This window comes from Melanerpes formicivorus, unplaced genomic scaffold (assembly GCF_026170545.1).
Source record: "Melanerpes formicivorus ecotype bairdi unplaced genomic scaffold, bMelFor1.0.p_v2 SCAF_34, whole genome shotgun sequence".
Classification (NCBI taxonomy): Eukaryota; Metazoa; Chordata; class Aves; order Piciformes; family Picidae; genus Melanerpes; species Melanerpes formicivorus.
In genome coordinates, this window is record NW_027142386.1 from 5713902 (window position 1) to 5725757 (window position 11856).

Here is an 11856-nt window from a genome sequence, read left to right on the forward strand (position 1 = left end):
CAGCAGCCTCAGGCTGCTCCTGGTGGAGCTGCAGCTCCTCTCCAGTGCTCCTCCCCCCCCAGGGGTCACCTTCTCAGCCCTCTTCTCCATCTTCTCCCCTCCCACCTCCTGGCCCTGCTCTCCCAGGCAGCTCCTGGGCAGCACACTGCTCAGCAGAGCTCCTGGGCAGCACACTGCTCAGCAGAGCTCCTGGGCAGCACACTGCTCAGCAGAGCTCCTGGGCAGCACACTGCTCAGCAGAGCTCCTGGGAAGTGATTTAAACCCAGGGGTGGAAGTTTTTCCCCCTCCCCCCCGCTGCTCCTTGGCTTTGCTTAAAAGGCCAAGAAATGAACTTCCCCAAAGAGGATTTTCCTTGGGTGGGGAAGGAAGCAGCAGGGAAAACAAACCCCCAGCTGCAGCTCTCACCTCCAGCCCAGGCCAGGCCTCTGCCCTGCTCCCACACCACTGTCTCCAGCAGCTCCCTGATCATTCCCAGCCTCAGGAAGGCTGGAAGGAGGCCTCAGCCCCTGGGCTGCTCTGGCTGTGGCTGCAGGGTTGGGGTCCTCCCTGGGCACACAGTGGGGTCACTCCTGCAGGGCCAAGGAGAGCTCAGGGCAGGGCTGCAGCCCCCTGAGGAGCTGCAGGTGCCTCACAGCCACACAAGCAGGAGGCAGCAGGCACTGTACAGCCTCCTCACAACCAGCCTGGCCCAAGCAAACAGCTCTGGGGCCATAAACCCCAACCCCCCTCACAGCTCCACCCCACCAGCCAAAGCCTGCTGCTTGCTGGAGCACTCCAGCTGTGCCTGGGAGGCCATCACCCAGCTTCAGGAGCTCCACCAAGCTGACCAAGTCCCCCAGGAGCACTCCCAGCCCTACCAAACTCCTGCTGGCCAGGCTGGCAGTGCCATGGGGTGCAGGGTGAGGCTGGGTGGTGCTCCCAGGAAGCCACTGCTGAGAGTGAGGCACTGCAAGAGGCTGCCCAGGGAGGCTGTGGATGTCCTCACCCTGGAGGAGTTCAAGGCCAGGCTGGAGGAGGCCTTGAGCAGCCTGGGCTGGCAGGAAGTGTCCCTGGCAGTGGGGTTGGAGTTTGGTTGGACTTTGACTCCAGTCCACCCCACCTGATGATTCTGTGTCATGGGCCCAGGAGCTGACCTGCTGGGGACTCAGGGGCAGGCAGGGTGCAGCCTGCAGTGCTCTGCCCTGGCAAGAGGCAGTGCTGAGGACTGTGCAGCCCAGGGGGCAGCAGCTCCTCCCCTCCCAGCAGGCAGCCATGGTGAGCTCTACACCCTCCAGGGCCTCAGCTCTTGAGAAGGAGGCCTGGAGAGCTGCAGGCTTCACTCATCCCAACCACCTCAGGGTCAAACACTTCCCTTTTCCATCCAGTGAGGCTTTGCCAGGGGGAGGAAGTTGCTCCTCCCCTGCTACAACCCCCAGGAAGCTTCCTGAGCCTGCCCTGCCCACAGCCTCAAGCACCCAAGGGCTGAGCCTGGGCATGGCAGGAAAAGCCTGGGGGGGAGAGGAGGCTGGAGCTGCAAAGCAAGGGCCAAGGTGGGGCTGAGAGAGAGGGGCTGGGCCAGAGGGGGCAGGGTCCCTGGGGGACTGTCTCAGGTGCAGTCAGTGGTGCTCCCAAGAAGCAGGCAGAGGACAACCTCTGGGTGCCAGGCAGGAGCAGGAAGGCAGCTGTGAGGCAGGGGAGGGCTCCAGTGGCTCATTTCTCAGGCAGACTTTCGCTCAGCCCCTCAAGAGGGGGGGCTCAGTACAGCAGAAGGCAAATCCAACCTCATTTGGACACAGAAGTTCTGCCAGGCCCTGCTGGCCCACAGGGCCTGAGGAGGACACAAACTCAGCTGGGAAAGGAGAGAGGTGTGGGGAGAAGTGCAAGGCCCAAGGGTGCCAAGGTGCAGTGGTGCCAATCCAGAAGCAGTTCCCCTCTGCCCTGCTGCCTGAAGCCACAGCTGGCAGCAGCACAGCTCCCTGCTCCACGCAGCTGGAGGCCATCAACACCCCACTGGAGATCCAAGGTGGGAACCTAGAGCTGGGGAGGCACAAGAGAAAGGGTTCAAAGAGCTGGGAGCTCAGCCTTGCTTCCTTGCTCTGACAGCCTGGGAGGGAGCTGAGAGGAGGGCTGGGGGGAAGGGGGAGCTGGGGGTGCCCCAGCAGCCTTCAAACCAAAACCTCAACCAACTGAAGCAGGCCTGGCTGCTCTCCTGAGCCTCAGGGGGCTCCTGGCCAGGAAGAGCCTCCAAAATGTTCCCTGCACAGGGAAGCTTGAACAGAAATGGTGCCTGTGGTAGGACAATGCTCTCCCAGGCAGGAAACCCCTTCCCCAGGCAGCAAAACCCTCTCCCAGGCACCCAGGGGGCTGCAAGGGGCAAAGGAGGGCACTGCCCACCCCTGTGCCCTGCAGAGCTGCCAAGGCCAAGAACAAGCCTACCTGCAGCTCCCTGCCCAGCTCCCAGAAGGGACTGGCATCTGCCCCTGGCACAGCCCCTCCCCAGGTGCTGGCAACCTGCTGCCAGGCACAGACTCAGCTCTGGGTGATTGATGTCCATCCCCTGCCTTCCCTGCCCAATGCAGGCAGTACCTACAGGCGCCTGTGGCCCCAAGGGCAGCAGGGCAAGAACACCTGCAGGGGAGGAAGGATGGGAATTGTCCCCAGCCCCAACCCTTCTCCTGCTAACAAAGCCCAGCTGGGGTCTGGGCCCTGCAGCAGCCCAGCCTGGGACCCTGCTGGGGCAGCTCTGCCCAACTGTGCTGCTGCTGCTCTCTGCCCACCCTGCTCTGACACCCAAAGTGGAGGCTTGCTAAGGAATCTGCTCCCCACAGCAGCACAGGGAGGGGTTTGTGCCCCTCTGCATCCCCAGTGGGCAGCACAGCCCTGGCTGGGGCTGCTCTCCCCTCACCTTCTGGTCCAGCCTCTGGTAGTCAGCGGCCTTGGGCCTGCGGCTGCTCCGTGAGCGCTTCCCCTCCAGGGCGAAGGCAATGATCTGTGGGGAGAGGAGAGGGAGAGGGGCACACCATGGAGCCAGCATGGAGGGGTTGGAAGTGACCTCCAGAGCTCACCCAGCCCAGGCCCTGCCCCAGCAGGGCTCCCACAGCAGCTTGCCCAGGGGCACAGTGCCCAGGGGGGGTTGGAAGCTCTCCAGAGCAGACTCCACAACCTCTCTGGGCAGCCTGCTCCAGGCCTCCAGCACCCTCACACCAAACTACTTTCTCCTCCTCTCCAGGTGGCATCTCCTGGCTGCCACTTTCTGCCCCTTGGCCTGGCCCTGGGCACCACTCAGCAGAGTCTGGCCCCAGCCTCTTGCCCCCCCCAGCTCCTTCAGCTCTTGCTGAGCATTGCTCAGCTGCCCTCTGGGGCTGCTCTTCTGCAGGCTCTCAGCCCCAGGGCTCTCAGCCTTTGCTGCTGCCAGAGCTGCTCCAGGCCCCTCAGCAGCTTCCCAGCCTGCCCTGGACTCTCCCCAGCCCTTCCCAGGCTCTGCAAGTGGGGAGCCCAGAGCTGGAGCCAGGAGTGCAGCTGTGGCCTCCCCAGGGCAGGGCAGAGGGGCAGAGCCTCCCTTGCCCTGCTGCCCACACTCTCCTCCCTGCAGGCTCGCAAGCAGAACTCCTGCTGTGCCATCATGTGACAGGAGCCTCTGCAGCTCCACACCACCTCTGCACCTCCCCCAGGCCTCCTCCCTTCAGCCCTCCCCCAGGACAGGACCTGGAAGCCCAGGGGGGGTCACCAGGCCTGGGCTTGCTCAGTGCCAAGGCCTTGGGGGATGACTTTCTCCTCTCCACGGTTTGCCGAGGCCTGGGGCTGGCTCCCATGGGTGGGGGCAGCACCAGAGACCCCTCCTCCCTTTTCTGAGGGTGGTTCAGCCCCTGGGGTGCCCAGGAGTGTGCCCACCCTGCCTTGACAACACTACAGGCAGTGCCTCGTGCCTGGCAGTGCCAGGGGTGGGGAGAGGAGCTCGGGGGGGAGACTGATGCTGGGGTGGGGGAGAGGGGTGGGAAGGGAGGCAGAGGGCACTGCCTTCAGCTGGGGGCCACTCACTGCTGGCTGCCTGCCTCCCTGGGCAGCTCTTCCCACTGCTGCCCCTCGGGCCTGGGGCTGGGGAAGGGGCCAGCTGGGGGATGGGAAGGGGGTCAGCTCTGGGCCCCTGTGCAGTGTTGGGATGGGGGAGAGGGCTGAGCTGGGAGGGAATGAGAAGCCCCTGGGCCCCCCTGTGCCTGCAGCTGGCTCTGGAGGGAGGAGTCTGCAGAGGGAAGGAAGCAGGGGGCAGGGCAGGGGCTGGCACCGAGCTGCTGCTCACCTTGCGCTTGTTGTGGTAGGCGACGTAGAGCGCGGCCACCACCAGCGCCGTGCTCACCAGGTAGGCAAAGAAGTGGCTGCTCTCCGACTGCCCCCTGGCACCAGGCAGGCTCTTGGGCCTCTGCTGGGGCCAGGAGGCATCACCACCATCCTTAGCCTCGCTCTCATCAGGGCTTTCTTCATCCTCCAAGATGCTGTTGTCATCAGCTGCAGAGGCGTTTGGGTTGTCCTGGTTGGCATCATCGCTGCCCTGGTTGGCATCATCAGTGCCCTGCTGGTTGGCATCATCACTGCCCTGGTTGGCATCATCAGTGCCCTGCTGGTTGGCATCATCATTGCCCTGGTTGGTACCATCAGTGCCCTGTTGGTTGGCATCATTGCCCTGGTTGGTACCATCACTGCCCTGCTGGTTGGCATCATCCTTGCCCTGCTGCTTGTCACCATCATTGCTGTCCTGCTGCTTGTCACCATCAGTACCCTTGTTGTCACCATTACTGCTTCCCTGGTTGGCACCATTACTGCTGCCCTGGTTGGCACCATTACTGCTGCCCTTGTCACCATTGCTGCCCTGATTGGCACCATTGCTGCTGCCCTGGTTGACACCACTGGTGCTGCCCTGGTTGGCACCATTACTGCTGCCCTTGTTGGCATTATTATTGCTGCCCTGGTTGGCATTATTACTGCTGCCCTGGTTGGCACCATTATTGCTGCCCTGGTTGTCACCATTGCTGTCCTGGTTGGCACCATTATTGCTGCCCTGGTGGTTGGCATCATCACTGCCACCAGCTCCATTGCCAGCTGACCTCTGGCTGTCGCTCTCCTCGTCCTCGTCGTTGCTGTCCTCGTTCTTGGTCTGGTCCTGGTTTGTGTTGGTGCTGCCTGGGCTGTTTCCATTGTCCTCCTCACCCTGCTTGCTGCTGCCACTGCCTCCATTGCTGCTGCCACTGCCTCCATTGCTGCTGCCACTGCCTCCATTGCTGCTGCCACTGCCTCCATTGCTGCTGCCACTGCCTCCATTGCTGCTGCCACTGCCTCCATTGCTGCTGCCACTGCCTCCATTGGTGCTGCCACTGCCTCCATTGCTGCTGCCACTGCCTCCATTGGTGCTGCCACTGCCTCCATTGGTGCTGCCACTGCCTCCACTGGTGCTGCCACTGCCTCCATTGGCGCTGCCACTGCCTGCATTGCTGCTGCCACTGCCTCCACTGCTGGTGCCACTGCCTCCATTGCTGGTGCCACTGCCTCCATTGGTGGTGCCACTGCCTCCATTGGTGGTGCCACTGCCTCCACTGCTGGTGCCACTGCCTCCACTGGTGGTGCCACTGCCTCCACTGCTGGTGCCACTGCCTCCACTGCTGGTGCCACTGCCTCCATTGGTGGTGCCACTGCCTCCACTGCTGGTGCCACTGCCTCCATTGGTGGTGCCACTGCCTCCACTGCTGGTGCCACTGCCTCCACTGGTGCTGCCACTGCCTCCATTGGTGGTGCCACTGCCTCCACTGGTGGTGCCCTTGTTTTGGCTGTCCTCCTTCTCACTGGTGTCATCCTGGTGGTTGTGGTTGTCCTCAGTCACTTTGTTGTCCTCACTTTGGCCATTGTTGTTCTGGACACCTTGGCCATTGCCACCTTGGCCATTGCCACCTTGCCCAGTGCCACCTTGGCCAGTGCCCCCTTGCCCAGTGCCACCCTGGTCGCCTTGGCTGCCGCCTGTGCCTCGAGGCTCCCGCCCCGTGCGCCCCCCTGCCCCAGTCACGCTTGTGCTCCCCTGGCTGGTGCCTGCCACCTCTCCATTCTGCTTGCTCCTTTCAGGTGGATTTGACTCAGACTGCTCCACTTGCTGCTGTGTCTCTGCCTGGCTGTCCCCTGCAGCTGCCTGGGAGCCACGTTCTGAAGGCAGGTTGGATCCCCCTGTGCCTGTTGGAGACTGCTCAGCCTCTGCAAGCAGAGAGAGGTCACAGTCACTGCCTGCCCCCACGGCCGGCTGAGCAACCAGCAGGGCTGGCCGAGGCAGCTCCCCTCAGGCAGCTGTCGAAAGAGGAAGGAAACTGCCCTGCAAGGAGGGGGGAGCAGACCCAAGGGGTGACAAGTGCCCCAGGGGAGCCCCTGGCCCCTCTGCAGGACGCCCCCAGACGCTCAACGGCAGAGTCACAGAACCGTTTAGTCTGGAACGAACCCTGAAGCTCACCCAGCCCAACCTTTAAGCCAGCACTGCCAGCTCACCACTAACCCACAACACCAACACATCTCCAGGACTCTGACACCCCTTCAGGGGTGGGGACTCCACCACTGCCCTGGGCAGCCTGTTCTGGGGCTTGACAACCCTCTTGGGGAACAAACCTTTCCTGACCTCCCACCTAAACCTCCCCTGGGGCACCCTGAGGTCCTGCTCCTTGCTCCTGGGGTGAAGAGACCGAGCCAAGGCCTGCCAACCCAGCGCCCGTGTCAGACCCAGCACAGCCCGAGCGCTGTCCCGGCTTCACCGCTGCCCTGCCCGGCACCACCGAGCCCTCAGCCTCCCGGGTCCCGCTCAGCCGGCCCCGGCCGCAGCGCTGCCCGCCCCGGGCCCTGCTCTCACCTCGTCTGAGTCTGAGCACCGCAGGCAGCTTCTGGTTCTGCCGCGAGGGGACGACGCAAAGCGCTGAGAGCAGCAGCAAGAGGAGCCGCAGCAGCAGCATGGCTGCAGCACCACCACCACCACCGCCTGCTTCCGCCTCAGCGTCCGCTTCCGGCTCGGCTGCGCCACTTCCGGCTCGGCTGAGGTCACTTCCGGGAGCACACGCCGCGGGAGCGGCCGGGCGCGCGGGGCGAGGCGCGGCTGTGAGGGCGGGAAAGGGGCGGGGATGGAGATGGGTGGGGCGGGGCGAAAGGGGGCCTGCGTGATTGACAGGCAAGGCTGGGTGGTGCTTATGCAAATTAGGGTGGGTCAGCATGGACTGATGGGAGCGCGCTGGTGGGAAATGCGCTCTGGAGCGCCCCCTGCCAGGGCAGCCGGAGAGCAGCCTCAGGAGGTGGCACCAGCGCCCCAGGAGGTGGCACCAGCACCCCAGAGCCTCCACCAGCACCTCAGGAGGTGGCACCAGCGCCCCAGAGCCTCCACCAGCGCCCCAGAGCCACCACCAGCCCTCTGCAGCACAACATCTGGGGAGGACCTGCTGGGAAGCAGCTCCAGGGAGGAGCTGGGAGTGCTGGGGGACAAGAAGGTGCCCAGGTGCCAGCAATGTGCCCTGGGGGCCAAGAGCACTCCAAAGGTGTCCTGGGGGGTAGGAAGAATAGCATTGGCAGCAGGGCAAGGGAGGCTCCCCTGCCCCTCCCCTTTGCCTTACCAGAGCCCCTTTCAGAGCCCTGGCTTCAGTTCTGGACAGTGGGCAATAACTTGTCCATGAGATACCTGGGGGGTGATGATTGATGGCCAGGTGGAGAGGAGCCAGCAGAGTGCCCCCATGGCCAAGGCAGCCACCAGCAGCCTGGCCTGGGAGCTGCAGAGAGCAATGAGCTCTCCCTCAGCCTCCTCTTCTCCAGGCTCAACACCCCCAGCTCCCTCAGCTGCTCTCCAGACCCTTCCCCAGCTCCCTTGCCCTTCTCTGGCCCTGCTCCAGCCCTCAAAGTCCTTCCGGCAGTGAGGAGCTTCTTTAGGTTTAATCTTCACAGAGCCACAGATTGCAGTGGGTTGGAAGAGATCCTCCAAGGGCATCTTGTCCACCCCCCTGCACTCAGCAGGGACATCTCCAACTGGCACAGACTGCCCAGGGCCACATCCACTCTGATCTTGAATGTCTGCAGGGATGGGACCTCAGCCACAGCCTCCCTGGGCAGCCTGTGCCAGGCTCTCCCCAGCCTCACTCTCAACAATTTCTTCCTCATCTCCACTCTCAGTCTCCTCTCTCCCAGCTCACAGCCACTGTCCCTCAGCCTGGCACTCCCAGCCCTTGTCCAGAGTCCCTCCCCAGCTCTCCTGGAGCCCTTCAGGTACTGCAAGGCTGCTCTGAGGTCCCCCTGGAGCCTTCTCTTCATCCTGCACAGCCCCAACTCTCCCAGCCTGTCCCCACAGGGGAGGTTCTGCAGCTTCTGATCACCTTGGTGACCTCTTCTGGACCTTCTCCAGCAGCTCCAGGTCCTTGTGCTGGGGACCCAGAGCTGGAGGCAGAGCAGAGCAGAGCAGAGGGGCAGAATCTCCTGGCCATGGCTTTTGGTTGGTTTCCCAGGCTGGAACTGTCTCTTCTCATTAACTCTTCTGGGATGTCCCCTTCTGGGGACAGCTCTTTCTGAAGTGGCCAAGAGCAAGCTGGACATACCCAAGCCTGGCCTTTAATGTGGCCCCAGGCAGCTTTTGTCACCGGAGGGCTGCTGCCAACCCTGCTCCTGGAGGTGATGAAGTCCTCACCTTGTCAGGAGCTCCGTCCCACACCGCTCCCCCGAGGGCTTCGTGTGGTCAGGAGAAAAGATCCAAAGGAGAAACAATTAGCAAATGGAAGAGCTTAATGATGCTAATTAGAATGGATTAAGTGTAGGCACTGCTTCCCCAGCAGCTGCTTGGGCAGAGCCCGGGGTCCAGCCTGGCGGGGAGCAGCACACCAGGACATCTGCCGTGGCCTCTCCTCAAAGAGCAGCCTGGAGCAGACCTTGGCTTCATTTGCTGCTGCTGCTGCTGCTCGCTGGTGGTGGAGCCCCTAATTAGCTCCATCTCTGCAGGAGCCCCCTGGGACCTCATTAGGCTTTTCAATTAATGAATAGGCTGAGCTGCTGGGGGGGTTGGGGGGGAGGGGTGGGCAAGGGGGCCCTTGGATGGAGATGGCTGCGGCACAGCCAGCGGCTGGAGGTGGCAGGAGAAACCCCACGGCCAGAAGGGAGTGGGGAAAGGAGCAAGCTGGCTCCCAGAGGCTCCAAGCTCTCCCTTCACTTTGCTCTTGAGGAGGTCTTAACCAGATGCCAGCTCCTGGCAATAATCAAACCCCCCCTGACAGGTCAGGGCTGGCACCATCCACAACTGGCACCTCTGAGACAGTCATGGGTGGATGGAAAGGGTTGGGTTGGAAGGGACCTTCAAGATCATCCAGTCCCAACCCCCTGCCATGGGCAGGGACCCCTCCCACCAGCCCAGCTTGCTCAAGGCCTTATCCAGCCTGGCCCTGAACACCCCCAGGCAGGAGGCAGCCACAGCCTCCCTGGGCAGCCTGTGCCAGGCTCTCCCCAGCCTCACTCTCAACAATTTCTTCCTCATCTCCACTCTCAGTCTCCCCTCTCCCAGCTCAAAGCCATTGTCCCTCAGCCTGGCACTCCCAGCCCTTGTCCCAAGTCCCTCCCCAGCTCCCCTGGAGCCCTTCAGGTACTGCAAGGCTGCTCTGATATCTCCCTGGAGCCTTCTCCTCTCCAGCCTGAACAGCCCCAACTCTCCCAGCCTGTCCCCACAGGGGAGGTTCTCCAGCTCCTGATCACCTTGGTGGCCTCCTCTGGAGCCTCTCCAGCAGCTCCAGGTCCTTCTTGTGCTGGGGGCACCCCACATAGCTCTCCTGGGCCAGCCAAGCCCCACTGCAGCTCCCAGGTCTGAGGGGAAGTTAAACACTGTGAGAAATCTCATCCAAGAAAGAGGAGAGGGCTGCCAGAGCCCAGACTGTACTCTCCTGCCACAAAGACCAAGCCCAGAGGATTCCCTGTGTTGAAGAACCTCCCACAGGGCAAAGGAAAGCTGCTAAGAAATCAGTTTTGGATTGATGCTGAGACATTTCCATCCAGTCCATGAACCCAGCATGGAGAGGTGGGGAGGCAGCTCTGGAGCTCACCCAGCCCAAGCCCTGCTCCAGCAGGGCTCCCACAGCAGCTTGCCCAGGGGCACAGTGCCCAGGGGGGGTTGGAAGCTCTCCAGAGCAGACTCCACAACCTCTCTGGGCAGCCTGCTCCAGGCCTCCAGCACCCTCACACCAAACTACTTTCTTCTCCTCTCCAGCTGGCATCTCCTGGCTGCCACTTTGTGCCCCTTGCCCCTTGGCCTGGCCCTGGGCACCACTCAGCAGAGCCTGGCCCCAGCCTCTTGCCCCCCCCAGCTCCTTCAGCTCTTGCTGAGCATTGCTCAGCTCCCCTCTGGGGCTGCTCTTCTGCAGGCTCTCAGCCCCAGGGCTCTCAGCCTTGGCTGCTGCCAGAGCTGCTCCAGGCCCCTCAGCAGCTTCCCAGCCTGCCCTGGACTCTCCCCAGCCCTTCCCAGGCTCTGCAAGTGGGGAGCCCAGAGCTGGAGCCAGGAGTGCAGCTGTGGCCTCCCCAGGGCAGGGCAGAGGGGCAGGAGAGCCTCCCTTGCCCTGCTGCCCACACTCTCCTCCCTGCAGGCTCGCAAGCAGAACTCCTGCTGTGCCATCATGTGACAGGAGCCTCTGCAGCTCCACACCACCTCTGCACCTCCCCCAGGCCTCCTCCCTTCAGCCCTCCCCCAGGACAGGACCTGGAAGCCCAGGGGGGGTCACCAGGCCTGGGCTTGCTCAGTGCCAAGGCCTTGGGCTTGCTCCTGGGGCTGGCTCCCATGGGTGGGGGCAGCACCAGAGACCCCTCCTCCCTTTTCTGAGGGTGGTTCAGCCCCTGGGGTGCCCAGGAGTGTGCCCACCCTCCCCCAGGCAAGAGCCCAGGGGCAGGAGGGTTTCTGCATCTCACCATCAGCCTGGTTCAGCTCAGAGACCTTCTGCCTGCTGCTTGAGGCCAGAGCAACATAGACCTGGTCCTACCCTACCCTCCAGGACGTCTTTGGTGGCCTCCTGCTTCTCCTCCTGCAGGATAATCCTGGGGCAGCTCAGCTGAGGAGCCCTGGGAAGGCAGCAGGACAGATGTTCCCTGTCTGCATGGGAAACTGCAGAGCCAGACAAAGGAAGGTTCTGCTGCTGAGCTCCAACATCTGCTTGAAGCTGTCTGGCCTGGGTTCAAGCCCTCAGCTCCTCTGACAGGTCTCTCCATGCTTTAATTTCCCATGAAATCAAACCCATAGCTCTCTTTGGCCACAGCCTTCTCCCCCCCACCCCCCAAAAAGCCACACTTGGCCTCTTGTCACTCCCTGCATGCTGGGGGTGATGCTCCCTGACCCTCTCCAGCCTGGGCCTGGCAGCTCCATGCCCTGCTGCCAGGATGCCATTCATTAGAGCCTGGTGGCAGGGCCTGCTGTGGAGGAGCCAGCCCCAGCCTCAGCTCTTCCAAGCACAGAATCCCAGGATGGCAGAAGGCCACAGGATGGCTGCTGGAGAGGGTGCAGAGGAGGCCACCAGGATGCTCTGAGGCTGGAGAGCCTCTCCTGTGGGGAGCTCACAGATCCTCTCCTCCAACCTCCCCTCCATGCCCAGGGACAGCACTCAGCTCGACTCAGCTGCTCAGAGCCTCATCCAGCCTGGCCCTGAGCACCCCCAGGGAGGAGGCAGCCACAGCCTCCCTGGGCAGCCTGTGCCAGAGCCTCACTGCCCTGGGACTGAAGAACTACTTCCCAAGCTCCTGGCTGCCCTCCAGGGTCACAGCATCAGAGGCAGAGTCCCAGGCTCAGACTCCCAGCACCAACCAGGCTGGCAAAGACCTTTGGGCTCACTAAGTCCAGGCTCTCCCCCCCCCCCATCCATCAG

At 62.9% G+C, this 11856-nt stretch overlaps 1 protein-coding gene across 1 annotated transcript; it reads right to left on the bottom strand.

The window, feature by feature from the left end:
- Nucleotides 1-6998, bottom strand: TGOLN2 (trans-golgi network protein 2). Its single transcript, XM_068156562.1, has 4 exons — nucleotides 6852-6998; nucleotides 4278-6211; nucleotides 2886-2969; nucleotides 1-2017 (listed from the first exon to the last, which is right to left on the bottom strand). Exons 1-4 carry the CDS (start codon nucleotides 6949-6951, stop codon nucleotides 2012-2014), a joined length of 2124 nt encoding a protein of 707 aa, XP_068012663.1. The 5' UTR covers nucleotides 6952-6998; the 3' UTR covers nucleotides 1-2011.
- Nucleotides 6999-11856: the final 4858 nt, after the last annotated feature.

Coding starts and splice junctions, on each gene's coding strand:
- TGOLN2 (XM_068156562.1), bottom strand. CDS start 6,951: ATGCTGCTGCTGCGGCTCCTCTTGCTGCTGCTCTCAGCGCTTTGCGTC. Junction 6,212..6,851: donor GGTGCTCAGACTCAGACGAG/GTGAGAGCAGGG, acceptor CTCTGCTTGCAG/AGGCTGAGCAGTCTCCAACA. Junction 2,970..4,277: donor CCTACCACAACAAGCGCAAG/GTGAGCAGCAGC, acceptor CTCTCCCCACAG/ATCATTGCCTTCGCCCTGGA.